The following is a 27,782-nucleotide window of genomic DNA, read 5'->3' as shown; positions in this document are numbered from 1 at the left end:
TGTCCCTGCGTCACGCAGAACCAAGACTGTCGAAGCCGCAGAACTTCCACCGTTTCTCCAGAGTCGCTCCGACACCGCTGAGCTCCTGACGGAACATCGCAGGGAGACGGACCATGAGGCGCTCCAGCTCGGCCGCCGACACCTGAGAGACAGACAGGTAGAGAGACAGACAGGTAGAGACAGACGCATGTATCTTTACCATGATTGAATGTGCCATATTTCTAGTGTGTTTGGTAGCGGGGTGGCGTGTTACCTTGGAGTCCAGCCTCTGGATGTAGGACCACAGGTACTCCAGGTTGGCCCCGAACGGGTGGACGTGCAGGAAGGTCGATATGATGCCTGCGGGGAGGAGACGCCTCGTCAGACACGTTAAGTGAGTCGATTACCCACCGGATTTTTAAACATGGACCCTGTTTAAAGGTTCTTTGGTGTCTAAATGAAAGATGTGAGATGAACTTTAGTTCAACCAGAAACACCTGTTAAGGACACCAGACTCCATTGACAAAAACAGTAATTTTACCCCACAGAGCACAGGAGTTACTGGTCTGCTGCTAGCTTGTGTTATTGTGTGACTTTGTGGTTTTAAAGGGTCAGTTCAGATTCAACATGATATCTGCTTAACACACAATAACACAAACAAACTAAGCGACTGAGGCAGCAGTGGACCACCAGTAGACCTCCTGTGTTCTGTGAGCTAAAATCTGTGTTTTTGTGAATGTAGTCTGGTGTGTGTGCAGGAGAAGCGCTGGCCGGGGCAGAAAGTGCTCTAGAGTTGATTACTTCTGAGAGGTCCTGTGAAGGTAGGCAGCCATGCAGAGGGAGCGGGGGAGGTGGGGTGGTGGGGGAGTGGGGTGGCGTCCCCTGGAGGACCCGGCACAGCCAATATTTATTTCCTTGATTTATGTGGCGAAACGCTGGCAATCACAGACAGACCTAATTCAATTCCTTCCACCAGGCCTGCTCACATGGAACAGTGGCACCAGTTAGAGAGAGAGAGGGAGAGTGTGTGTGTGTGTCTGTGTGTGTGAGTGTCTGTGTGTGTGTGTGTGTGTGTGTGTCAGAGTGTGTGTGTCTGTGTGTGTGTGTGTGTCTGTGTGTGTGTGTGTGTCTGTGTGTGTGTGTGTGTGTGTGTGTGTGTCTGTGTGTGTGTGTGTGTGAGAGTGTGTGTGTGTGTCTGTGTGTGTGTGTGTGTGTCTGTGTGTGAGTGTGTGTGAGAGTGTGTGTGTGTGTCTGTGTGTGTGTGTGTGTCTGTGTGTGAGTGTGTGTGAGAGTGTGTGTGTGTGTGTGTGTGTGTGTGAGTGTGTGTGAGAGTGTGTGTGTGTGTCTGTGTGTGTGTGTGTGTCAGAGTGTGTGTGTCTGTGTGTGTGTGTGTGTGTGTGAGAGTGTGTGTGTGTGTGAGAGTGTGTTCAATTTCCAACTTGCACCAACTAAAACTGGACTGGAGGGACTGGGGGGGGCAGCGACCTCCACAAACACTTCTAGACAGACAGACAGACAGACAGACAGACAGACCCTTTAAGAAGAGGCTGTAACTGACCGTTTGAGTTCCTGTTATATATTATGTCATGTTATTATGTTCTGTTTAAGGGAGAACAGAGTGAAGGCTGGTCCGTGGTGGGACAGTGTGGGGGGGGGGGGGTCATATTACCCAGAAGCACCGCCTCCTTCTCCGACACCACGCTGCCCCTCAGGAGGAGCTCCGCCCTCCTCTCTCTGCCCAGGTACAGGGAGGGGCCACAGCCGTTCAGCCCCTGGAAAACACACAGGTACACACAGGTAATACACACACACACACACACCAGTACCAGGACCAGGACCAGGACCAGGACCAGTACCAGTACCAGGACCAGGACCAGGACCAGTACTGTGAAAGAGGACCTGAGTGCTTCAGGACGAACGTGTCTCATGATTTAATAAACAGTGAAGTGTTTCTGTATCCATTTCCTGTTTCTGTTTCCAGGTCAGGGTCAACAGTTCATCCTCCATGATACGTGTGTGTGTGTGTGTGTGTGTGTGTGTGTGTGTGTGTCTCTGACAGTGAAGTGCTGTGTGGACGTCCTCTCTGCTCTCAGAGACCATAATAACACCTCTGACACACTGGAGGAAGTGTTCAGATCCTCAAAGTACTGATACCAGACTCCATTCAAAAAACTGTGATTTTAGCTCACTGAACACAGGAGCTGCTGTGTTTGTGTTTTAAAGGGTCAGTACACACACTTTTAGTGGACTTTGGGGAACTCCATGAGGGAACGTTTTAAACGGACAAATCAGCCTCAAACTGCACAATATCTGCTCATAGTGCTATCATCATCATCATCCTCATCATCACCCTCATCATCATCATCATCATCCTCATCATCATCCTCATCACCCTCATCATCATCATCATCATCCTCATCCTCATCCTCATCATCACCCTCATCATCATCATCATCCTCACCCTCATCATCATCATCATCCTCATCCTCATCATCATCATCATCATCATCACCCTCATCATCATCACCCTCATCATCATCATCCTCATCCTCATCCTCATCATCCTCATCCTCATCCTCATCCTCATCATCCTCCTCATCATCCTCCTCATCCTCATCCTCATCATCATCATCCTCATCATCATCCTCATCCTCATCCTCATCATCCTCATCATCATCCTCATCCTCATCCTCATCCTCATCATAGTGTTTCAGGCCTGTATGGATGGGTCACCACTCTGTTCCAGATTAGAATAATTTCAGATAATCAAGTTTTTTCCTGTAAATCTGAGTTTATAATCAGAGATAATTTGAGTTTTTTTCTTGTAAATTTGTTTTTTTTTATGATCTCAGAACATTTGAATTTTTTTCTTAGAACTTTACAAGAAAAAAATTAATAATCTCACAAAAAATGATTAATTAAAAAATTAATAAAACAATTCTATTATAAAAATGTATAATATATATATATAAGTAGTTTTTTTTCAGGGAATATTGAACATTTTTCAGGGAAACTTTTGTCTTAGAATTATGACTTCATAATATTCAATAATATAAAAATAAAAAAGAAATTTGTGAATTTTTTTGTTGGAAACCAATTTTTTTCTAGACTTTAATCTTGGAAATGAAATCTTTCTGTGAACACTCCTCCTCCTGACATGCTGTGTGGAGTCGGTCTTGCTGAGTTTTTCTGAGCAGGTGTGTTGGTTCTTACCTTCTGGTGCAGCTCTCCGTTGGTTCCCTCCACGGTGCCGGTCAGCAGCTGCACAGACACACAGAGAGACGACGGTTAATCATCATTTCTTCATCGTTACATGTTTAGACTGTATGGACGCTGATCTGATCAGCGATCAATGAGGACACAGACTGGTGGGCTTCTCTCTTTACGTTTCTTTGTGCATCAACACCACGTTCCTGTTCCACAACAATAAAACTATGAACTGACTTTTTAATCAGAGAACGAGTTTTTTTTGTCACATTTGTTTTCCTCATTTTTCCAACTTTATGATCTCCAAAACATCTCATAAATGTTTTGAGTGTTTGAGTCTCATTCATGTTTGTTTCCTGTGCAGAGTCAGTGCCGACCTGCATCAGTAAAACATCATGATGGTTCCTGAGAACTTTAAAGGAGCAGTTCACCCCAAATCTGCCCTTTAATCATCATTATCACTCAGTTCTTGAATTATGGACTTCTACAGTCTGTTATTTCTGTTTAACGTTCTGATAGAAGACGCAGTAAAATCTTTTTAAATCAGTAAAATCTTTTTAATCAGTAAAATCTTTTTTTAAATCAGTAAAATCTTTTTAAAACAATAAAATCCTTTTAAATCAGTAAAATCTTTTTAAAATCAGTAAATGTAATCAGTCAAATCTTTTTAGATCAGTCAAATCTTTTTAAATCAGTAAAATCTTTTTTAAATCAGTCAAATCTTTTAATCAGTAAAATCCTTTTAAAACAGTAAAATCCTTTTAAAATCACTAAATGTAATCAGTAAAATCTTTTTTAAATCAGTGAAATCCTTTTAAAACAGTAAAATCCTTTTAAATCAGTAAAATCTTTTTAAAATCAGTAAATGTAATCAGTCAAATCTTTTTAGATCAGTCAAATCTTTTTAAAAATCAGTAAATGTAATCAGTCAAATCTTTTTAGATCAGTCAAATCTTTTTAAATCAGTAAAATCTTTTTTAAATCAGTGAAATCTTTTAATCAGTAAAATCCTTTTAAAACAGTAAAATCCTTTTAAAATCACTAAATGTAATCAGTAAAATCTTTTTTAAATCAGTGAAATCCTTTTAAAACAGTAAAATCCTTTTAAATCAGTAAAATCTTTTTAAAATCAGTAAATGTAATCAGTCAAATCTTTTTAGATCAGTCAAATCTTTTTAAATCAGTAAAATCTTTTTTAAATCAGTGAAATCTTTTTTAATCAGTAAAATCATTTTAAAATCAGTAAATGTAATCAGTAAAATCTTTTTAAAATCCGTAAAATCCTTCTAAAACAGTAAAATCCTTTGAAAATCATTAAATGTAATCAATAAAATCTTTTAAAATCAGTAAAATCTTTTTAAAATCAGTAAATGTAATCAATAAAATCTTTTTAAAATCCGTAAAATCCTTTTAAAACAGTAAAATCCTTTTAAAATCACTAAATGTAATCAGTAAAATCTTTTAAAATCAGTAAAATCTTTTTCTAAATCAGTGAAATCCTTTTAAAACTGTAAAATCCTTTTAAATCAGTAAAATCCTTTTAAAATCAGTAAATGTAATCAGTCAAATCTTTTTAAATCAGTGAAATCTTTTTTAAATCAGTGAAATCTTTTTAAATCAGTAAAATCATTTTAAAATCAGTAAATGTAATCAATAAAATCTTTTTAAAATCCGTAAAATCCTTTTAAAACAGTAAAATCCTTTTCAAATCATTAAATGTAATCAGTAAAATCTTTTAAAATCAGTAAAATCTTTTTTTAAATCAGTGAAATCCTTTTAAATCAGTAAAATCTTTTTAAAATCAGTAAATGTAATCAGTAAAATCTTTTTAGATTAGTCAAATCTTTTTAGATCAGTCAAATCTTTTTAAATCAGTAAAATCATATTAAAATCAGTAAATGTAATCAGTAAAATCTTTTAAAATCAGTAAAATCTTTTTTTAAATCAGTCAAATCCTTTTAAAACAGTAAAAATCCTTTTAAATCAGTAAAATCTTTTTAAAATCAGTAAATGTAATCAGTAAAATCTTTTTAAATCAGTAAAAATCTTTTTAAATCAGTAAAATCTTTTTTTAAATCAGTGAAATCCTTTTAAATCAGCAAAATCTTTTTTAAATCAGTGACATCTTTTTGGATCAGTAAAATCCTTTTATAATCAGTAAATGTAATCAGTCAAATCTTTTTAAATCAGTAAAATCTTTTTAAATCAGTAAAATCTTTTTTAAATCAGTGAAATCTTTTTTAATCAGTAAAATCCTTTTAAATCAGTAAAATCCTTTTAAAATCAGTAAATGTAATCAGTAAAATCTTTTTAAATCGGTAAAATCTTTTTTAAATCAGTGAAATCCTTTTAAAACAGTAAAATCCTTTTAAATCAGTAAAATCTTTTGTAAGTCAGTATTTAGTGTCACATTATAGATTCCTGTAGTATGATTGTGTGTAATAAGTATGATTATGTACAACGAGCGGCGTCATTACGACAAAAAGCGCCGTGACAGGATGATGCAGGACGTCGTTTTACAGTAATAGTTCATCTTTTATAAAACGGCCCCCTGCAGACCTGAAGGAGACAAGAACAAGCCTTCAGTTTGCTCCTCATCCACTTCTCTCTGCTGACTGAGCACATTCCTGATAACCTGCAGCCCGGAGCCATCGATCTGCCTCCCGTCCATCATGGACGAGGTTACGGCCGACTGACAGCTGCTGCGGCTCATCACGGAGCCCCACGAGCTTCGTCCCGTCAGAACGACCGCATCACATTCGACCAGCTGCTTCCGCTCAACGTCCACGTTTAACAGCGCCGACACACTCACAGTTATACAGCGGTCACCAACACTTACTGCCACTGTTACATCCGTTTCCATGACGACCAGCAGGTGTTCTGAGAGGTAAAAGTGCTGATTTTTTCTATGGAGTCTGGTGTGTTTGAACAGAATGATATCAGGTGATCTACTGGACCCATTCCAACACTTTTAATACTTTTTGAGACACCAGGATAAAATTAAAGCCAAGAATTAACCTTCAAACAGCGCTCACAAGCTGTGAGGACCACGTCAAATATCTTGCAGTGCAGGAGTGTCCTCGCAGTGCAGGTGTGTCCTCGCAGTGCAGGTGTGTCCTCGCAGTGCAGGTGTAAAACACTGACACAGTGACACGCTGTAACTAAAGAACCTTAACCATCTCAACTAAATACACAACCCAAACTCTTACCTTAAACTTGTTCTAACCTTAAAAACAAGTCTTAACCCTCTTTGAAGTTGTGAGGACCAAAATGTCCTCATAAAAAACAGTTTGTCCTCATAAGTATACGAAGACAAACGTACACACACACACACACACACACACACACACAACTCAGGTCAAATGCTCACCTCTCAGCTGGAGGACAGAAAAACATCCTGACAGGGCTGTTGCCATAGTAACCTTCCTGCTCTGAGTGTGTGTGTGTGCAGATGTTGCAGTGTGTTCCTGGCGTGTTGGGGGGGGGTTGGCCTCCCTGACTCCTGCATCACTGACAGTTTTAATATCGAGTGGTTCCACAGTGAGATTCAGCAGGAAAGGATTCAGCTGATGCAGAACTGGAGGAGCCAACAGCCTAAAAACTACAGACGACACATGTGAAACTCTGGAAATGATAAAACAGACGTTATATCGCTCTCTGCACACACACCAGACTACATTCACTAAAACAGGGATTTTAGAGAACAGGACACAGGAGCTGCTGGTCTGCTGCTGCTGTGTTTGTGTTACTGTGAGACTTTGGTGATTTAAAGGTTAGTTTGTATTTGTGAAACACACAATAACACAAACAAACTAAGGCTGCAGTAGACCAGCAGCTCCTGTTTTCTGTGAGGTAAAATTCCTGTTTTTGTCAATGGAGTCTGGTGCAGTTGTGATGAACGAACAGAGATCTGAGGCTGAGGGTGAAGCACACTGGAGGGATTATATAACTCATCTGGCCTGGGAACGCCTCAGGATCCTCCAGGAGGAGCTGGAAGACGTTGCTACGGAGAAGGATGTGAGGACCAGCCTGCTGCCATGGCGACCCAACCCCAGATAGCATAATTATCTAATCCGGCTGTTTGTCAGATCATCAAGGAGAGTGAATGGGAGAACACACCTTGTCTCGAAGGGTGAGCACCTCCCCCTCCAGGTAGCGCTGCTCCTCTCTCGCCTGCTCCAGCTCGGCCTCTTTACTCGCCAGCTTCTCCTGCAGACTCAGGATTTGCTGGAAGACAAAACACACGTTTATGTTAAAGACGGATTTCAAGCACGACGTGACGGAAGAGACCACACGCCTGTTGCCCTGGTTACAGGATAAAACGGGACACCGAAGGGCTGGTAGGTACAGAAAGTGTTGGAATGGGTCCAGTAGATCACCTCAGCTGGAGTAGACAGCCGCTATATTACTCTCCTCTAAGGCACCAGACTCCATTGACAAAAACAGTAGTTTGAGCTCACAGACCACAGGAGCTGCTGCTGCCTCCATTAGTGTGTTTGTTTGGGTTACTGTGTGACTGGCTGTTGTGTCTGTGAGGTCAAATTACAGATTTTGTCAATGAAGTTTGGTGATTCTTTGTGTCTAAATGCCAGGTACAAAAGTGTTGGAACTGGTCCAGTAGATCACCTCAGCCAGCAGCCAAGAAACGGGCTCAGTGTGTGACAGCATCATGGAAAGGATCCCTACAGAGAGAGACCTGGAAGATCCTTTTGGTTTAACCACAAACAGCACACACACCAGACTACATTCACTAAAACAGGGATTTTACTGCAGAAGAGCACAGCTCTATCACGTAGTTTGTGTTATTGTGTGACTTTGGTGTTTTAAAGGGTTAGTTCTGATCCAACACAGGTATGTGTGATACACACAAAGTGATTAAGGCAGCGGTAGATCAGCAAGTTCTGCACGGTAAAATTAATGTTTTTGTCAATGGAGTCTGGTGGCATACACTAACTATGGATAAGTATTGTTGATTGGGTGGGTGACGATGGTGATGATGATGATGATGATGATGATGATCACGTTGTTTTTTCATCGTGAACGTGTTATAACGTGTGTGAGGGAAGCGTCTCGTCTGCACCAGCTGCTGACAAACGAGAGGCGACAGCAGCGACACTCGCTCACACGGTTAGAAGTCAAGTACACAGCTCATTTACAGCAGGGCAGCGTGTGTGTGTGTGTGTGTGTGTGTGTGTGTGTGTGTGTGTGTGTGTGTGTGTGTGTGTGTGGTCACATCAGTGCTGTCACTTCAGATACAGACAGACAGGAAGTCAAGTCAGATCAGGCTAACTCCCAGCTAAACGAGCGCCGCGCTCTAACAAAGCTCCACGATGTTTATAAATCAGTGGAGCAAAGGATCATGGGAGAGCAGAGCAGGAACAACGTTTGGGTTTTAGTTTTGTTTTTACTGAGCGACAAATTCACTGGATCCCAGTGGGACAGAGGAGGAAGAGGAGGAAGAGGAGGAGAGGAGGGTGAGGAGGGAGAGGAGGGAGAGGAGGAGAGGAGGAGAGGAGGAGAAGAGGGAGAGGAGGGTGAGGAGGGAGAGGAGGGAGAGGAGGAAGGAGGGAGAGGAGGGAGAGGAGGAGAGGAGGAAGGAGGGAGAGGAGGAAGGAGGGAGAGGAGGAGAGGAGGGAGAGGAGGGAGAGGAGGAAGGAGGGAGAGGAGGGTGAGGAGGGAGAGGAGGGAGAGGAGGAGAGGAGGAAGGAGGGAGAGGAGGAGAGGAGGGAGAGGAGGAAGAGGAGGGTGAGGAGGGAGAGGAGGGAGAGGAGGAAGGAGGGAGAGGAGGAAGGAGGGAGAGGAGGAGAGGAGGGAGAGGAGGGAGAGGAGGGAGAGGAGGGAGAGGAGGAGGAAGGAGGGAGAGGAGGAAGAGGAGGGAGAGGAGGGAGAGGAGGAAGGAGGGAGAGGAGGAAGGAGGGAGAGGAGGAGAGGAGGGAGAGGAGGAAGAGGAGGGAGAGGAGGGAGAGGAGCTCGGGGCTCTGCTGTAGTGTAGTGTGGGGTTGGGTGTGTGGAGGGTGGGTAGTTAGGTTGGGGGGTAGTTATGGTGGGGGTAGTTATGATTGGGGGGGTAGTTAGGTTGGGGGGTAGTTATGGTGGGGGTAGTTATGATTGGGGGGGGTAGTTATGGTGGGGGTAGTTATGATTGGGGGGGGTAGTTATGGTGGGGGTAGTTATGATTGGGGGGGTAGTTATGGCGGGGGTAGTTACGGGGGGTGCTGAGCTGACCCCACCTGCTGCATGCTGCTCAGCTGGACCTCAGGACTGTGGGTGTGGTCGTCGTCCGGCCGGCCCCCCCCCCTCTGCTCCTTCCTCAGCAGCTCCACCTCGTTCCTGTAGGCGTCCAGCTGCCAGCGCAGGGAGTCGTTCTCCTCCCTCAGAGAGGCCTGGTCACTCACCCCTGGAGGGGGGACAACACAGAGTCTGACATGGTTGCTGAGTGTATTCTGGTCCTGGTCTCAGTCCTGGTCTTAGTCCTGGTCCTGGTCTTAGTCCTGGTCTTAGTCCTGGTCCTGGTCTTAGTCCTGGTCTTAGTCCTGGTCTTAGTCCTGGTCCTGGTCTTAGTCCTGGTCTCAGTCCTGGTCTTAGTCCTGGTCCTGGTCTTAGTCCTGGTCTCAGTCCTGGTCTTAGTCCTGGTCCTGGTCTTAGTCCTGGTCTCAGTCCTGGTCTTAGTCCTGGTCTTAGTCCTGGTCTTAGTCCTGGTCCCGGTGGGTCGTACCGTTCTCGCCGGTCCGCAGTCTCTTACAGGGATTCTCGTCGGAGTCGTCGTCGGACATCTCCATCTCCTCCTCCCGCCGGATGCCCATGATCTCCTCGCTGTGGGCGTTCCTCAGCTCCTGAAACACGCCGACCGGCAGACACACACTTATATATGCACGTGCTGTGGTTACCATGGTTACATAATGACTCATCTCCATGGGACCGCCGATCTCTCTCCCAGACTCCATTGACAAAAACACTAATTTTACCTGGCAGGACTCGGGTGTTGTTGGTCTACCTCTGCTGCCTCAGCTGGTCATTTTCTTGTGTTATTCTGTGAATTTGCTGTTTTAACAGATTAATTTGGATTCAAACTAACATGTTAGTTCATGGATGAAGGCAACGGGAGCGCAGAGAACACACTGGTTCTGCACGGTAAAATGACTGTTTTTGTCAATGGAGTCTGGTGGCTTTGAAGAGAGTGAATAGCCAGAAAGGGCTGAGCAGAGCATAATACACCGGAGGTCATACAACCACACTCAAATAAAACAGACTGTCCCTTTACCAGGAGGGGAACAGAGGCAGTTATGGTGAACAGAAACCACAGTGACAAACAGGAAGAGAAAAGTCCGGTGTTCAGCTCCTTCTTTGCTGCTTCATATTTCCTGCGACCACCAGAAGGCGCCGTCACCGATGTCCCTTGTGTGTCCAGACAGAAAGAGTGAAGCATCAGAACTACACTGCAGGATCCAGCGGTTCTGTGCCGCAGACCACAAAACAACTACAGTGCCCATGATGCTTTGGGGAGTCTGTTGGCACATTAAGAGGAGGAAACCTTAAAGAGGTGATGATTCTGTGAGCTTCTGTTTGAAGACAGTCAGACAGTCTGAACAGTCTGCAAACAGTTTGTGACGAAATAACAGAGAAACTCTTCTGGACGGAGCTGCAGCCACAACGTTTGGTGTCTTTAGCAGAAGAAAAGCAGCAAAGTCACTCCAGAATAATCTTCTTCATCTCCTCATCTTCACGGCAGCGGTTCCCACCGCCGGCACCTGTTGCTATGGAGACTTACCACAGAGAGTCAGGGAGGAGACTGAAGCCGGCTGTCTCTTACCTCCAGAAACACTCTGTCTGGACTGTGAGCGGCTTCTAAAGGGAGAGTCTGCTCAAAACGTGGGAACAAAAACCAATCAGACCGAGAAACAAGAGACGTCTTTACACCGTCTGTGTGAGGAGGGTTCAACCTTAAACCAGAGCACCAGGCCTTAATCTGGAGACGGCGGTTTAAACCAGTACCACCACTGTAATCAATACTATCATTCTAAATTAAACAACTATTTTTAAATCAATAAAGTATTTTTTAAATTAAAATAATTTTTTAATAAATAAAAATATTTTAAATCAAAAGCATTTAATTATCATCATTATATATAATATCATATATATTATATAATGTTTTAAATCAACAAGATCAGTTTTAAATTTAAATATTTTTTAAATCAATAAAAGTTTTAAATGAATAAAATACGGTGGCCTGTTTGTGTTAACGTCAGATTAAACCTTGAACGTGACTCGTTCACTTCCTGTTTCAGCTTCAGCCTAAACTCAGGGTTAGTTTTAGTCTTAGTTTTTAGTCTCGTCTCCCTGCTGAGCCCCGACGCTCTGATTTCACTTCCTGTTTCAGCTTCAGCCTAAACTCAGCGTTAGTTTTAGTCTTTAGTCTTAGTTTTAGTCTTTAGTCTTAGTTTTAGTCTTAGTCTTAGTTTTTAGTCTCGTCTCCCCGCTGAGCGCCGACGCTCTGATTTCACTTCCCAGTCTGATTTGTTTTTGTTCCTCCGGCGTGGCCCCCACAGGCGTGTTGTCGCTGACAGATCCTCCCTCCTCTCGACACGACGTCCCCGTGTTCCTACTTGTGATCCACATTTCGACTCCTGTTGGTGAATTATTGATCACAGCCTTAACCCTGGAAGTCGCTGTTGCCATGGCAGCGCCTCGCACTTTCCAGGAGGCGTCAGATCTTCGGCTTGACGGGGGGAGGAGGACGGATCAGAGGACGCCACCCGTCTGTCTGTCTGTCTGTCTGTCTGTCTGTCAGCTCTCCTGAGAGGAGGAGGAGGGCCGGAGGGAGGAAGAGGAGGAGAAAGAGGAGGAGGAGGAAGAGGAAGAGGAGGAGGAGGAGGAGGAAGGGGAAGAGGGGAGAAGACAAGAAGCTTTGTACCAACCTCACACTGCTTGCGCCAAATGTCTATGTTCTTGCGCTGAGCTTTTGAGAAATGGTCCCACGCCTTTTGCCTGGTGGTGGCGGTGAAAACGGCGGTGATCTGCTCGACTTTGGGGTGAACAGGGAGGAAGAGGAGGAGGAGGAGGAGGAAGGGTCAAGACAAAACAAGCCGTTTATGTTGCGTTGCAGCACTGACTGAGGCTCATACAGCAGACAGAGGAGAGACCGCAGACACTCCGACACTTTCCTCGGGTCAAAGTTTGAACTGAAAGGATGATTAAACACACCAGACTACATTCACAAAAACAGGGATTTTAGCTCACAGCACACAGGAGCTGCTGCTCTGCTGCTGCCTCCATCAGTCAGTGTGTTGGTGTTACTGTGTGACTTTGGTGTTTTAAATGTTTAGTTTGGATCTGAACTAATATGTTAAAACACCAAAGTCACAACGACTACACCAGCAAACACCTGAGTTCTGTGAGGTAGAGTTACTGTTTTTGTTAATGGAGTCTGGTAAGAAAACAACTGCTTGGTACAGTAAGTGTTGAAATTGGTCCAGTTGATCACCTCAGCCAGCAGCTATGAAACAGGCTCAGGTTGTTATTCTCAGTGTCAGACCTACTGTGATCAGGTGCAGTTGTCCCAAAGGATCACGTTGCAGCCATTGCAGCCCGTTTGGTGGCTGCTGGCTGAGGTGATCTACTGGACCAGTTCCAACACTTTTACTACCTACCAGTCAGTTTGGACTGAGCAGATGACGACTGTGTGGACTAAAACGCTTTTATCTGTGGAGTGAACGAATGTCATGTTTAGAATCATAATTTGATGTGACTGACAAACGGCTGAGGAGAGAACATCAGTCAGTTACAGCTGCAGGTAAACACATTCGTCCTCACTGAAGATAAACAGGTGAGTAAGACAGGTGAGCTGTGCTGATTGGTGGATGTGTGTCATGTGATGTCAGGTCTCTCTCCTGGCCGCTGCTCTGTACTTACATCACCTGCAGCTTCACTTCGCTCAGGACCGACAAAGGCAGCGTTTACCCAGCACACCTCAGCAGGTGAACACAGTTCATGTCTAACTGTCTAACATGTCTGACTAAATGGAGCCAAACACTGTGGGTGAGACGCTTCCTGTCAACGTGTCGCTCACTCTCAAACTTTTCTTTCTCAGACTTTCAAGTCCACCTGTTTCAAACATCAGCTGGGAGCTTCTTGAGCTCTGGACTTTCTCTGAGCAACACAGACAAACACAGGATGTGGACAAACAGACGGCAACAGTGCTGCACTTACCTCCTGCCTCCACATGTTAGAGGAGAACTTTTAACCCCCGGTCCTCTGTGTGTCCTCATCCTGGTGTCTGAGTGACTGGTAGGTAGTAAAAGTGTTGGAACTGGTCCAGTAGATCACCTCAGCCAGCAGACACCAAACGGGCTGCAATGGCTGCAACGTGATCCTTTGGGACAACTGCACCTGATCACAGTAGGTCCACTAAAAGAGCTTGTTTGATCCACTGACAGGCTCAGAGTGTTATTCTAAGTGTGTGACAGCATCATGGAAAGGATCCCTACAGAGAGAGACCTGGAAGATCCTTTTGGTTTAACCACAAACAGCACACACACCAGACTACATTCACTAAAACAGGGATTTTAGAGAACAGGACACAGGAGCTGCTGCTCTACTGCTGCCTCCATCAGTCAGTGTGTTTGTGTGATTGAGTGACTTTGGTGTTTTTAAAAGGTCAGTTCCAACATTATATTTGTGTAACGCACCATAATACAAACGCACAAACTGAAAGAGGCATCAATAGACTGCCAGCCCCTGTTTTAGTGAATGTAGTCTGGTGTGTGTGCTGTTTGTGGTTAAACCAAAAGGATCTTCCAGGTCTCTCTCTGTAGGGATCCTTTCCATGATGCTGTCACACACTTAGAGTCCAACACTTTTACCACCTACCAGACATTCAGACAGCAGGATGTGAACAGAGAGGATCATGGGTAGAAACAGTGGAGTTAATGTGCACTCTGAATGAACTGTCTTGTTAAATCTTTAACATAATAATGGACCAAATGATGCTGAGAATCATTGCTGTCGTTCCTCTTTCAGCTCTCATCCAGTCTCTTGTGCACTGGTGTCCCAGTTTGGGATCTGGTCCCCGTTCACATCTCACACATCCACCAGACTCAGAGTCACATTAACTCCACATTCCTCATCCTTCACACTGCCCACTCCTCCGACCACATTTCATCCTCCTTTCGTTTTAAAAGCAGATCTATTTAACTTATTATTCATTGCTGCTTTATATTTTATGATTTTCTTGTTTTACTTGTAGTGTTTCTTACCATCCAGGTGCGGTGGCTCCTCAGACTGATCAAACATGGTGGAACAGGCACTGAGCGGATTGAGTGGACTCACCTGAGCGTCGGTCACAGGTGCGTTCAGGTGTGGCCGCGGCCCTCTGTACCTGTGTGAGGTAATAAAGGGTCCTTACACTGAGTCAGGATGGCCATCAGGGCGTTCTTGAAGGCCTCCTTGGCGCGCTCCATCTCCTCCTCGTGCTGCGCCTTCTCGCCCATCAGGCGCCGGACGTGGCTGTTGGTCGACTGGATCATGGAGTAGAAGTGGTTGGCGGTCCGCCGGTTCACCTCGCCGCGGTCGATCCAGGTGAACAGCACCGCCGTGGCCTCGCTGAAGTTATGGTCATCTGACGGGAAAGGTACTGTTACTGCTAACAGGAGTGCACTAGTACTACTAGTACTACTAGTACTAGTACTGCTAGTTTTACTAGTACTAGTACTACTGTACTGTTACTGCTAACAGTTACTGCTAACAGGAGTACACTAGTACTACTAGTACTAGTAGTACTAGTACTAGTGTACTGTTACTGCTGTATTTCCATATTGTTGTACTGGTACTTTTACTTCAATAGTACACGTACTTGTACTGCAGTATTTGTACCCTGTTGTCCTTGTACTTCAGTACAGTATGCAGTGCCCCCCCCCTGGCTGACTGTGGAGGTCGTGTCATGGGACCTTTAACAGCCGCTCAGCCTAAACAAACAACAGTCGCTCCTCGTGAGGCGTTCACTGTTCACGCCTCTGCGAGCCGCCGAGCGCCGGAGCAGTTTTGACTTTTAACTTTTCAACCAAAGCCGAGAGCCGCGTCTCTGTGGGCCTCCGTCGACTGCGTTCCCCCCCATTTGAATAATAATTGAGCGGCGGACGGCGGCAGAACAGAGTGAATTAGAGAGCGTTTAATGAGCTCAATCCCCGCTGCAACACAACCTGTAAGAAGACACTTTCCCCGCTCAGATAAAGCCCCATTCAGTCACAGCAGCAGATTACAGGCACATTACAGCGAGCACAATGAGGCGCAGCCCAACGGGGACGACTCAGGGAAGAATGGAAATTTATTTCCCTCGATGTTAGAAGCAAAGAATGAATTCAAAAAGGTTATTCAGAGAAAAAACGTGCTTGTTTATGTTGGGTATTAGAGGATGGATGGGAGACGGCACAGAGGCTCAGCTTTGGCTTTTCGACTTAAATTGGAGACGCAGAAGCAAATAGTGACGAATGAGAGCAACACGCTGCTTAAAGGTGATGCCTGCTGTGTAGGGGAAGCTACGAGGAATCATATTATCATAATTCTATCCTGGTTTATTTGTGTACGTGCAGTGATTTATTTCAACACTGACACAAGTCCATCCTTCCTGCAACGTTCCTCCTGGCTGACAAGTGAACACCACATTTATCACATTAATGAAGTCCAGCTGGAATTAAAGGCCAGGTGATGCGTTCAAGTACCCATACTACAACACTATTTAGATTTGGTGTTTGGTGTCCCAAAACATGTGTGCCAAAGGCAGAGCCACCAGACTCCATTCACAGAAATAGGAATTTTATCTTGCAGAAAACAGGAGTTGCTGGTCTAGTTGCTGTGACTTTGTTTTTTTTAAACACATTATTTTCAATCCACATTAACCCTTTAAAACACCAAAGTCACACAATAACACCAACACACTGACTGATGGAGGCAGCAGCAGAGCAGCAGCTCCTGTGTCCTGTTCTCTAAAATCCCTGTTTTAGTGAATGTAGTCTGGTGTGTGTGCTGTTTGTGGTTAAACCAAAAGGATCTTCCAGGTCTCTCTCTGTAGGGATCCAGATTCATTACTGAGACGCAATGTTCAGGAACAAATCAACTTTGAGTTCACCCAGAATGTCGATAAAACCCAGCAGGTCAGAGCAAAGAAGCTGTGCTGGAAAAGTTAATTAAAAACTCATCGAGCTGAAGTTCATCAGAAAAAACAGGAAACTGAAGTGGAGAAGAATTCTGCTGTCAAACTGCCTGTAGGTTGACTTTTACCTTGGACTAATCCCACAGAAACATTTCTGCCAGTCTGCAGTGAGATGAAAACATCTCCATCCCAGTGTCGGCGGTAAACGTGTTGCCCGGCAACAGGTTACTAAGATAAAACAGAGTGTGAAAGTCAGAACGAGGCTTCAGTGTTTAGCTGTTGGACACGTGAAGCTGACACACACATCAGAAACAATATCTGATTCATCTAATGATAAAAAACACAAGTATTCGACTCTTTCTCTTCATTTCTTTTCAGTTTTATTTAATCTATTTGCAGCCACAGCAGAGCAGAGGAAGCATGGAGGAGGAGGAGGAGGAGGAGGAGGAGCAGGAGTGACCTTCACCATCCTCCACAGCAACATCCCCCATCACCGGCCTCTCGCTCATCCACCCCTCTGCCAGCTCCCACCCACACTTCCACCAATCACAGACTGACGCAGAGAGGACAGGTAGAGGTCCTCAGACTAACGGGTCTGATCTTTAGCCCTCTGATGTGTTCGAGGTCTCATCTTTAACTCAGTTCAAGCACAACATACTGGACTATATATATATGTATATATAAAATACAATGTTAACTGTAGACATCATGGAAAGGATCCCTACAGAGAGAGACCTGGAAGATCCTTTTGGTTTAACCACAAACAGCACACACACCAGACTACATTCACTAAAACAGGGATTTTAGAGCTGCTGCCTCCATCAGTCAGTGTGTTTGTGTTAATGTGTGACTTTGGTGTTTTAAAGGGTTAATATGGATCCAAAATAATGTGTTAAAATAACAAAGTCAAGCAACAGACCAGCAGCTCCTGTGTCCTGTGAGCTAAACTCCCTGTTTACTATGAATGTAGTCTGGTGTGTGAGTGTTATATCTCTCTCTGCACACACACCAGACTCCATTCACAAAAGCAGTAATTTTACCTCAAAGAACACAGGAGTTAATCAGTTAATTAGCTACTGTGTTGATCTGATGTGGCCCTTTAAAACACCAAAGTCACACAATAACAACCCCCCCATCCTTCCAGCTGCAGCCTCTCTTCGGTCGGGTACTTGGGCCTGGATAGTTACCCTGCTCTCATACTGTGGGACGCTGTTTACAAAGTCAGCAGGAAGAACAAGGAAGTTTGGTTCTAGAGTTTACATCAGACTGCAGGTGTTTTCACATCCTATCCCTCAGACACACACACACACACACACACACACACACACACACACACACACACACACACGACGCTGCTGCAGGACGTGTGTGTGTGTGTGTGTGTTCTGCTGCTGCTTCACACTGTTGAAGACCAACACCTGTTTGTATCAGTCAGTTCAAACTGGGACCAAGAAAATCAATAATTGTGCAGGTTCCTGAATGATTCATGCAAACTGGTGATCAGGTACCTCAGCAGGAGATCACTTACACACACACACACACACTAACACACTAACAGACACACTAACACACACACAAACACACACTAACAGACACACACTAACACTTACACACGCTAACACACACACACACACACACACACACACACACACACTAACACACACACAAACACACACTAACAGACACACTAACACACACACTAACACACACACACTAACACTTACACACACTAACACACACACACACTAACACACACACACTAACACTTACACACACACACACACACACACACTAACAGACACACACACTTAATGCTGTGAAATTACCTCGACGAAACGTACGCACGACCTACAGGCCCCGTGGAGCCGAGGCAGCTAACTTCCTGTTAGCTCTGTGCTAACTTCCTGTTAGCTTCATGCTAACTAGAGTGGGGTAATGTTATCAGACTGACTGGATCAAACTCAGAAGATGAGATGAAGCTTTTCGCAGGTCGTGACGCCCAAAAACTGTATCCGCCATGTTGATATAATGTGCGTGTGCAGAAACAAGCCTCTCAGGGACGGACGCCATTACTGTGGTCACATGGTTTGGTCACTGCTCGTTCACAAACCAACGGGGGGACGTCACAGAAGCCTCCATGGCGATGCTACCGTTCATCGCCATGTGAGGTCAGCTCTCCGTTTGATCGGTTCTGTGTCTGCTCTCACCTTTCAGCCGCTCCGCCAACAGCGCCGCCTCGTGTTCGGAGTAGTGCACTATGGGAGGAGGCGACGGCGGCCGCAGGCGGTCCTCGTGGACCTTGCGGCGGTGCCTTTCCTCTCTGGCCAGCAGGCGCTGTTTACACTCCCACTCGTACAGGTCGTCTCTGGCCTGGGCGAAGTCCACATGGATCCTCCCAGAGTCCTTTTTGTCCGTGCTGGATCCGATTCGCATCCGGTAGCCTGCGAGGAGAGCGCCAGGAGGAGAACCAGGAGGAGAGCCAGGAGGAGAGCCAGGAGGAGAGCACCAGGAGGAGAGCCAGGAGGAGAGCCAGGAGGAGAGCACCAGGAGGAGAGCCAGGAGGAGAGCCAGGAGGAGAGCCAGGAGGAGAGCACCAGGAGGAGAGCCAGGAGGAGAGCACCAGGAGGAGAGCCAGGAGGAGAGCACCAGGAGGAGAGCCAGGAGGAGAGCCAGGAGGAGAGCACCAGGAGGAGAGCCAGGAGGAGAGCCAGGAGGAGAGCACCAGGAGGAGAGCCAGGAGGAGAGCCAGGAGGAGAGCCAGGAGGAGAGCCAGGAGGAGAGCACCAGGAGGAGAGCACCAGGAGGAGAGCCAGGAGGAGAGCACCAGGAGGAGAGCCAGGAGGAGAGCCAGGAGGAGAGCACCAGGAGGAGAGCCAGGAGGAGAGCACCAGGAGGAGAGCCAGGAGGAGAGCACCAGGAGGTGTTTCAGACATCAGAGGAAGCAGAAACACTTGATGATGTCGATGATGATGTCATGTGTGTGTGTTACCTGACAGGTAAATGGCCTTGTCCACCATGAACTCCTCCATGAAGCGGATGTGGCAGAAGTTCTTCTTGCTCTTGCGGATGGCGATGATCTCGCCGCACTGGTCGAACACCTCCCTGATGATTTCCTCCGTGGCGTTCTCCGGCAAACCACCGACAAACACCGTCTTACAGCCGGGGGGGCGCTCCCGTGTGGAGGGAGGGGGCAAGTCTGCAGAGCAAAGACACCACCATCATCTTCATCACCATCACCATCATCATCATCATCACCATCACCATCACCACCATCATCTTCATCACCATCACCATCACCATCATCACCACCATCATCATCACCACCATCATCTTCATCAGTAGTAAATATAGTTTTCCTCCTGTAATAACACTAATTGTTCCATCAGTCTAGAAATGAACTGAAATAACTGACCTGTTGTGATTTAGTCGTCAGTCATGATCAGTTAGATAAAAACATTGTCTCCACTTCTCTTATTAATTAATCTAATGTGTCTTGTCACTTTAACTGACGGCTGTTTGTCTCCAGTTCTTATTCACTGTGACATCAGAGCGTCTGAGGAGGTTCTGTCGGTGTGGGGGGGCTTACTGGGGTTCTGGGGGAACAGAGTGCAGCTCTTGCAGTGGATGATCTCCTTGATGATGGGCACGTCGGGGGGGACGGGCGGGGGCGGGACCAGGCTGATGCCCGCCATCATGGGGTTTATGGGTGCGATGAGGCCCAGGCCAGGGTCGAACCTCTGGATGCACAGAGAGTCTGCAGGACACAACAACACGACCGTTAGCACTTAGCAGGGCAAAGCCACCAGACTACATTCACTAAAACAGGGATTTTAGAGAACAGGACACAGGAGCTGCTGCTCTGCTGCTGCCTCCATCAGTCAGTGTGTGTTATAGTGTTTTATACAGTTATTATTATACCCTTACAACCAACACAATAACTCACAAACACACTGACTGATGGAGGCAGCAGCAGAGCAGCAGCTCCTGTGTCCTGTTCTCTAAAATCCCTGTTTTAGTGAATGTAGTCTGGTGTGTGTGCTGTTTGTGGTTAAACCAAAAGGATCTTCCAGGTCTCTCTCTGTAGGGATCCTTTCCATGATGCTGTCACACACTTAGAATAACACTCTGAGCCTGTCAGTGGATCAAACAAGCTCTTTTAGTGGACCTACTGTGATCAGGTGCAGTTGTCCCAAAGGATCACGTTGCAGCCATTGCAGCCCGTTTGGTGGCTGCTGGCTGAGGTGATCTACTGGACCAGTTCCAACACTTTTACTACCTACCAGTCACTCAGACACCAGGATGTGGACAGAGAGGATCAGTGGTTAAAAACACCCAAATTACCCCTTAATGAGTCATATTTCCAAACTGGAATTTGCACCCTAAAATGAATAATATCACATACAAATGTGATAAATATGCACCATGACCAACATGTGCAGGCATCATATAATGTACAAACATAACCTAAATCCACAGTCTTGTCACGGGTAAGAAAGGCATGAAAAACTGTGATTTAATATAGAAAAATAGAGAAATAAAGCTTCACTGTCGGCAAGAAAACTGATGAGAGAAGGAAAAACAGGGAGCAGATTTGTGGGCAAAGACACAAAAAACCCTGAAAGAGAAAAGAGAAGCTCGGCGAGGAGGAGAAAATGTCTGTTTACCAGGACAAAGAGAAAGTGAGGAAGAGGGGGGAAGATAAACAGCGAGGGGACGGAGGCGACAGCAGCAATGTTTCAGCTGTCTGGGTGAAAATAGAGCAGGCGGGAGGAGCAGAGCGGCGCAGCGTCGCATGTTCCCGTCTCCTGCACTGCAATAACAATGTAAGGGAGCGTGAGGAAGAACAAAACGTCAGCAGAAAACACCGCCGCCGCCCACACAGCCACAACAGCACGAGGATGAAGTGATTCAAATTACAGGCGAGGGAGGCTGTCACACTGGGAGAGGACAAATGTCCCTTAGAGTAATCTAACAGAAATAAAGGCTGGTTTTGAAGCTCAGTGTGGAGGACTGATGGAGCGCAGCATTGATTCAGTGTGAAAGCTCCTACTGCTGCTGGTCTGAACACCTGAAACAGTCATCAGCACTGGGGGGGGGGGACATGCTTGGAATAAAGTGAAGAAGAAGAAGGAGGAGGAGGAAGAGGAAGAGGAGGAGGAGGAGTGAGCCTCTGAAGTGCAGCATTCATGTTTTTATCCTGCAGGTTTGAGGCAGTCTGCCCCCCCCATGCTTGGTTTGATATCTGTGGAGGGACGACACCATCAGAGCTGCATCTGACCACTACTGATTTATCATATAGACACCGATCGATCCATCCATTGATTATCATCTCAATTAATCGTTTGATCTTCAAACATCAGAAAAAGAGCACCAGCTGACCTCATCACACATGTTTGTCCAACAAATCATGTAAAAGCCACAAATGTCCTGTGTATTCTGACATGAACCACATGTTGAGACCCTGAAACAACCAAATATTGGACATTTTTCCTTTAAAAAGGACGACTTTCATTCGCGGAGCTCAAAGATCTGACGATGAGAGTTTTTTCCAACAGGATTCAAATGATAAAAGCAGCAAAGTCCTTTCATGAGGTTTTGTGTCCCGTATGGAACCAAAAGTTACATAAGCGTTAAATTGTTTTAACTTAAATAACGCTGTTATCGCTAGCTAAACACTGTCAGAGTGGATGTGTTAGCCGCTAGCTCACCAAATGGTTTCACCAGCTAATGTGATCCACAGTGCTAATTTATGTCAGATAACAAACACTGTTAATGTCAGCCAACAACTGTAAGCTAACGAAGCTAAGTGTAAGCTAACTGTAAGTTACCAGTAAGCTAACTGTAAGTTACCAGTAAGCTAACTATAAGCTAAGTGTAAGCTAACTGTAAGTTACCAGTAAGCTAACTGTAAGTTAACAGTAAGCTAACTATTCTAAGTGTAAGCTAACTGTAAGTTAACAGTAAACTAACAGTTAGCTAACTGGAAGCTAAGTGAGAGATAATGTGTAGTGAGCCGGTCGTGATGCAGGACCCCGACAGAGTCCCATAATCCTGCTGGGGTTCGTTTTGTGATCATGACGCAGCTCGCTGGACGTTATTCTGTTCATCACACGGCCAATCAGAATCCAGCATTCAACAAAGCCGTGTGATAAGCTAAGCTAAGGTTAGCCAGCTAGCTGTCGCTCAGCTACAGGACATGGTTCTGGCCTTGGTAGCTCTGAAACATTCCCTCTGATGAACAGCTGCGGTAAGATGTGATGATGATGATGATGATGATGATGAGGAGGCTTACTGGGCAGCACAATGCTAATGATCCCTAACTCATTTAGCTAGCAGCTAACCGGTGCTCTGTGGGCTGCAGAGCAGTGAATCACTTCCTGCACGGACTAAAAGCCCCAAACAGTCTTTATTAAAGATCCTCAGGCTCATAAAAGAGGACAAAGGAAAACACTCGGAGAGGAAATCAGACATCTGAGCCTGTGTAGAAGGGATGCAGTCGGAGATTCTTCAGGTCTTGGGAAAACTCATTAAAGCGTTGTCTGCGATAACCCCCGGCAGGTGAATTACACATCTCGCTGCCACACATTCGTCTTAATCACATAAGGCCGCTCTTTGCTCACAGCTTTTTCTACCGGAGCCAAATCGACTGGAGCCAGGTTTCATTTCTCTGGCTGGGAGCTCCGCGGAGACTGCCAGGGAGAGAGAACCGAGGGAAGGCAGGGGAGGAAATATGGAGAGGAGAGAAAAACCGAGCGGCGAGCCAAGACAGGAGAGAGAAAAGACGAGTTCACGCCTCTAATTCTGATTCTTTTATGTTTCTCCAGCAGAAACACCGAGAAACAAAAGACGACATCAGGCTGCGATTAACCCCCCAGGTGAGACCTCATCAGCCCCCATCGGCCTCCATCGGCCCTCATCGGCCGAGGTACCTTACTATAGTAAAGACTTATATATTTATATATACTATAGTATTTATAGTACTATAGTAGTATAGTAGTAGTAGTACTCTGCAGTAGTAGTACTCTGCAGTAGTAGTACTATGCAGTAGTAGTACTCTGCAGTAGTACTCTGCAGTAGTAGTACTATGCAGTAGTAATACTCTGCAGTAGTAGCACTCTGCAGTAGTAGTACTCTGCAGTAGTAGTACTCTGCAGTAGTAGTACTATGCAGTAGTAGTACTCTGCAGTAGTACTCTGCAGTAGTAGTACTATGCAGTAGTAATACTCTGCAGTAGTAGCACTCTGCAGTAGTAGTACTCTGCAGTAGTAGTACTATGCAGTAGTAGTACTCTGCAGTAGTAGCACTCTGCAGTAGTAGTACTATGCAGTATTAGTACTCTGCAGTAGTAGTACTCTGCAGTAGTAGTACTCTCTGTTTCAGTGCTTTGACTCGTTGTCTAAAAGCTGATTTAAATCTTTTTCATTTGGACACTGACTCAGTTTTCATCAGCATTACAGTCATCAGCACACACACACACACACACACACACACACACACACACACAGATAAAAAGCTGTTCGTGTGTCTTTCCAGGAAAAACTCAATTAGGTCAAAAAACTCTGAGCCCACAGAGCCTCTAGTGGAGCTGTGAAGCTGTTAGAAACACCATAAATATGCATGAAGTCTGGTGAGTCTTCATTTGGCCTCTTCTCTGTAGCACCATGGAGCGACTGTACAATAGCACTCACACACTCACACACACACTCACACACACTCACACACACACACACACTCACACACACACACACTCACACACACACTCACACACACACACACACTCACACTCACACACACACACACTCACACACACACTCACACACACACACTCACACTCACACACTCACACAGAAGCAGATTAATGTTTCTGTGATCTGAGAGGAGAGACTCAGCGATCATGTCAGCTCAGACTGATGTGAGATCAGCCTCCTCTTCCTCACCTCCCCCTCAGTCCCTGTTACTGCACAGCAACAAGGACAAGCAGCCTGTTTACACTGTGTAACACTGTAACTGTGGTAGTACTGGTAGTAGTACTGGTAGTACTGGTAGTACTGGTAGTAGTACTGGTAGTAGTACTGGTAGTAGTACTGGTAGTAGTAGTACTGTTAGTAGTACTGGTAGTACTGGTAGTAGTACTGGTAGTAGTACTGGTAGTACTGGTAGTACTGGTAGTAGTAGTACTGGTAGTAGTAGTAGTACTGGTAGTAGTACTGTTAGTAGTACTGTTAGTAGTACTGGTAGTAGTAGATCCGTTGGCCACAGGCAGGCAGAGCGACGCTAACATCAGTGACTTTAACCCGCCCACAGAGCGCTGGCAGTGAGAACCTCACTGGTTTTGCTCCAGTTTATTCTTGGAGGTCAACGGTCCCCTGCAGCCCCGTCACTTCTCCCACTGCTGCATCCCACGACATCTAAACCTCCACAAGTGCACCTGAACCACAGACTGGACAAAGAGGTGGACCACGTTTCTGGGTCTGAACACTGGAGCCCTAAAGCTCTCTAGTGTCCAGCAGGGGGCGACTCCACCGGCTCCAAACAGAAGTCTGATTGGATGGAAGTCAATGAGGAAATGATTCATCAGCTCAGTGAACAGTTTCTGCTCTCAGTCTCTAGTTTACTGTCTTCTTCAGTTCATTTAGTCAGTGATGGTCCATTTAGAGGAAGATACACCAGGAAGAGGGGGGGGGGCTTTAGGGCGGGGCATCATGAGCCGTCTGCATCGTTAACACTTGTCTCATGTCGCAATGTCAACGTTTGAAGACAATTTGACTTAGTGGCCAAACTGTCTAAGAGTTTGATCCATTCAGTCCGAGAACATCTGGGAAGTCTAGAAGAGCTTCATGATTTAATCACTTTATCCCCATTCAAGTTAGCACAGGGCTAACAGGAAGTTAGCACAGGGCTAACAGGAAGTTAGCTGGCTCGGCAGGCCCAAGACTCTAGTACATCATGCTCTGTGGGCCCAGTGAGGAAGATCCAGGTACTTTTATGTCTGGGAAGTCAAACTTTATTGGCTTCATGCTCCACTGAGCAACTTTCTTTGGAAGAAATGGCTAACAGCTGTTTGTAGACAGTCTGTCAACCTGGACAACAGCTGACTACAACCTCCACTGAGCTGCTGGAGCTCAGTGGTGGAGCTCTTGGTGCTAACGCTTCCTGTAACGTTAATCCTCACAGCACTGTGTTAAGCTAACTTTAGCAGCTATAAGTCAGGCTAACGTCAATTAAAGTAAACCTAAAAATGGGCGGAGCCCTGCACACGTTCAGAAACACCCCCCCAGTCTGTCGGCTGTTTCCTGAGCGAAACAGATGAAAAAACCAAATGATTTGTCCCTCAAACAACATTTTTCACACGTCTCCTTCCCCAAACTGCTCCTGTTTGAAATGCTGCTTCCTGGGTGTCCGGGCCGCTCAGGTGCACCCAGCTCTGTCCAAAGACTGATAACTAGTTTAAAGAAAGCCCCTTAAAGCCGCCCTGACAGATGCTGCTGTCAGGCCCGAGATGAAATTGGCATCTCAATGAGAGCTTAACTCTGAATTCAGCAGAGGAAGCTGAGACGAGCGAAGCGTGAAGCTGCTCTTCGTCCCTGAAGGTGAGTTTAAAGAGACTCCATCTCCAACGCCTCCTCCAGCTCCTGGAGCCCCGAGAGCAAAACATCAGAGAAGAAGACCTCTTTTGTGCTTCCCCACCGTCTCATTAAGACTCTGTTGCATTGCTTTGGACTCAAACATCACTGGGAAACATGAGTGGATTTGTCAAATCAAATCTCTAGTTGATCTGCTTCTTCTTCCTTTGATGCTAAACTCTGCATCACGTATGTTTCCTGTGACGTTAGTCGTCGTGGCGACAGGCTTTTAGGGACTTTAATTGTCAATTATTTTTGGGGATGATGCAAAAGGTTTTTTTTATTCCCGTCTAACAAGGACATCATCTCCACTGGGACGGTAAAATCCTATATTTAGCCGAGCAAGTGTGACACTGACACGTCTCCGACGGATGTTAACGTCTCCAACATTAAAGTTAAGGAGCAGAAATGTGCAGAGCTTCGTCACGGTGTGTTCACACACTGAATATTAGCTTCATCATGTTTGTTGAAATAACTGATGCATGTCGCTGACTATTTAAGAGGGTTTCTTCTTCATCAAACAAAGAAAAGGACCAATCAGGATTAGTTAGCATTAGCCAATCACATCCTTGTTAGCCTCGCTAGGCTAAAAACAAGCTAACCATGATAACGTATGTAAAAGTTATCACAGGTTGCCACAGTTCTTCACTCCTGATGTTAGGCCTGATGGTGGCACGAGACAGTCATGGGGTCAGTAAAGCTGTAACGGTTCATCCCGAGGAGAACGTGACCGTCTGAACCACATTTCATCACATTCCAGTTGTGGTGCCGTATGTCCCAGTGGAAACGACGTCCTTGAGAGGAATAAAGGAGGAGGTTACAGGCTAACGTGTTCAACTAAGGAAGGAACAAGCTCTCACAGACTTCACAGGGATGAAATGTTTTAGTGAGATGAGAATCAGAATGGTAAGTTGCTCTGTGTTGAGCTCTCTGGGCCACCGTAGGTTAACACCTGAAGACCGAGGGAGCCACAGGTGAGTCACCGAACACATCGGTGAGTTCAGAGCGGGACGTACCTGAAACCAGCTGCTGCCCGCCGATGCCCACGGGCACGATGCCCAGGTTGTTCATGGCCGTGGCCCAGGCTCCATGATCGGTGACGGGGACGCTCAGGTGGTTCTGCTCGGCCCCCAGACCGCCTACACCGTCAGCTGCTGCGGCAGAGACACACAACACCTCAGAGACAAGGCGGCAAACACAAGGACACGACGGGGGGGACGGATCTGGTCTTTACCGCCGGCCATGGCGGGTCGTCTCTTCTCTCCGCTCTCTGCTGTCCGCTCATCAGAGCCGTCCTCGGGCTGCCGGAGGGGTGGAGGGGCGGAGGGGAGCGATGGACGGGGGGACGACAGACGGGCTCATCCGGTCACTGCCACGGCAACCACGGCCCACCTGTGACGGCAAACATCAAAAAACATCAAACCACAGGCAGAAAAGGTGATTGAGGTGATTAAGAAGCACAGTTCCAGTCCTGGCTCATAATGTGACGACCTCAACAACAGAGGAAAGTTTGTTCTCAAGACTTTTCAGCAGCAGTTTCTAGTCCAGCGCCACCATCAGGCCAACATGTGTCCAACACCTTTATTTAGTTTAACACCAGCAGAACTACAGACGGTCATCGGTCACTGACGTACTGAAACCTGCTGAGGCCCAAAGAGCTTCTGTCTGTTTAGCCCAGACAATTATAATCATTGTTATTATCATAAATGTTATTATCATTATTATTATTATTATCATTATTATTATTATATTATTATTATTATTATTATTATCATTATTATCATTATTATCATTATTATCATAATTATTATTATTATCATCATTAT

The 27,782-nt window shown here is 45.8% G+C and overlaps 1 protein-coding gene across 1 annotated transcript; it reads right to left on the bottom strand.

Moving 5' to 3' along the window:
- enox1 (ecto-NOX disulfide-thiol exchanger 1) lies at nt 1-27,241 on the bottom strand. Its single transcript, XM_070837577.1, has 14 exons — nt 27,191-27,241; nt 26,973-27,132; nt 19,920-20,087; nt 19,323-19,529; nt 18,541-18,774; nt 14,591-14,803; nt 12,105-12,211; nt 9,902-10,019; nt 9,417-9,583; nt 7,306-7,413; nt 3,193-3,240; nt 1,649-1,751; nt 254-339; nt 1-142 (listed from the first exon to the last, which is right to left on the bottom strand). Exons 1-14 carry the CDS (start codon nt 27,239-27,241, stop codon nt 11-13), a joined length of 1,902 nt encoding a protein of 633 aa, XP_070693678.1. The 3' UTR covers nt 1-10.
- Between the last annotated feature and the right edge of the window lie 541 nt (nt 27,242-27,782).

The sequence above is a fragment of the Pempheris klunzingeri genome, chromosome 10 (assembly GCF_042242105.1).
Source record: "Pempheris klunzingeri isolate RE-2024b chromosome 10, fPemKlu1.hap1, whole genome shotgun sequence".
Classification (NCBI taxonomy): domain Eukaryota; kingdom Metazoa; phylum Chordata; class Actinopteri; order Acropomatiformes; family Pempheridae; genus Pempheris; species Pempheris klunzingeri.
This window is presented reverse-complemented; position numbering and strand designations above follow the sequence as displayed.

Bases quoted from the DNA above. Each gene is read 5' to 3' on its own strand.
- enox1 (XM_070837577.1), bottom strand. From the start codon at position 27,241: ATGAGCGGACAGCAGAGAGCGGAGAGAAGAGACGACCCGCCATGGCCG. The intron at 27,133-27,190 runs GTAAAGACCAGA...CTTGTCTCTGAG, and splicing joins ACGACCCGCCATGGCCGGCG to GTGTTGTGTGTCTCTGCCGC. The intron at 14,804-18,540 runs GTGAGAGCAGAC...CTTTCCCGTCAG, and splicing joins GTTGGCGGAGCGGCTGAAAG to ATGACCATAACTTCAGCGAG.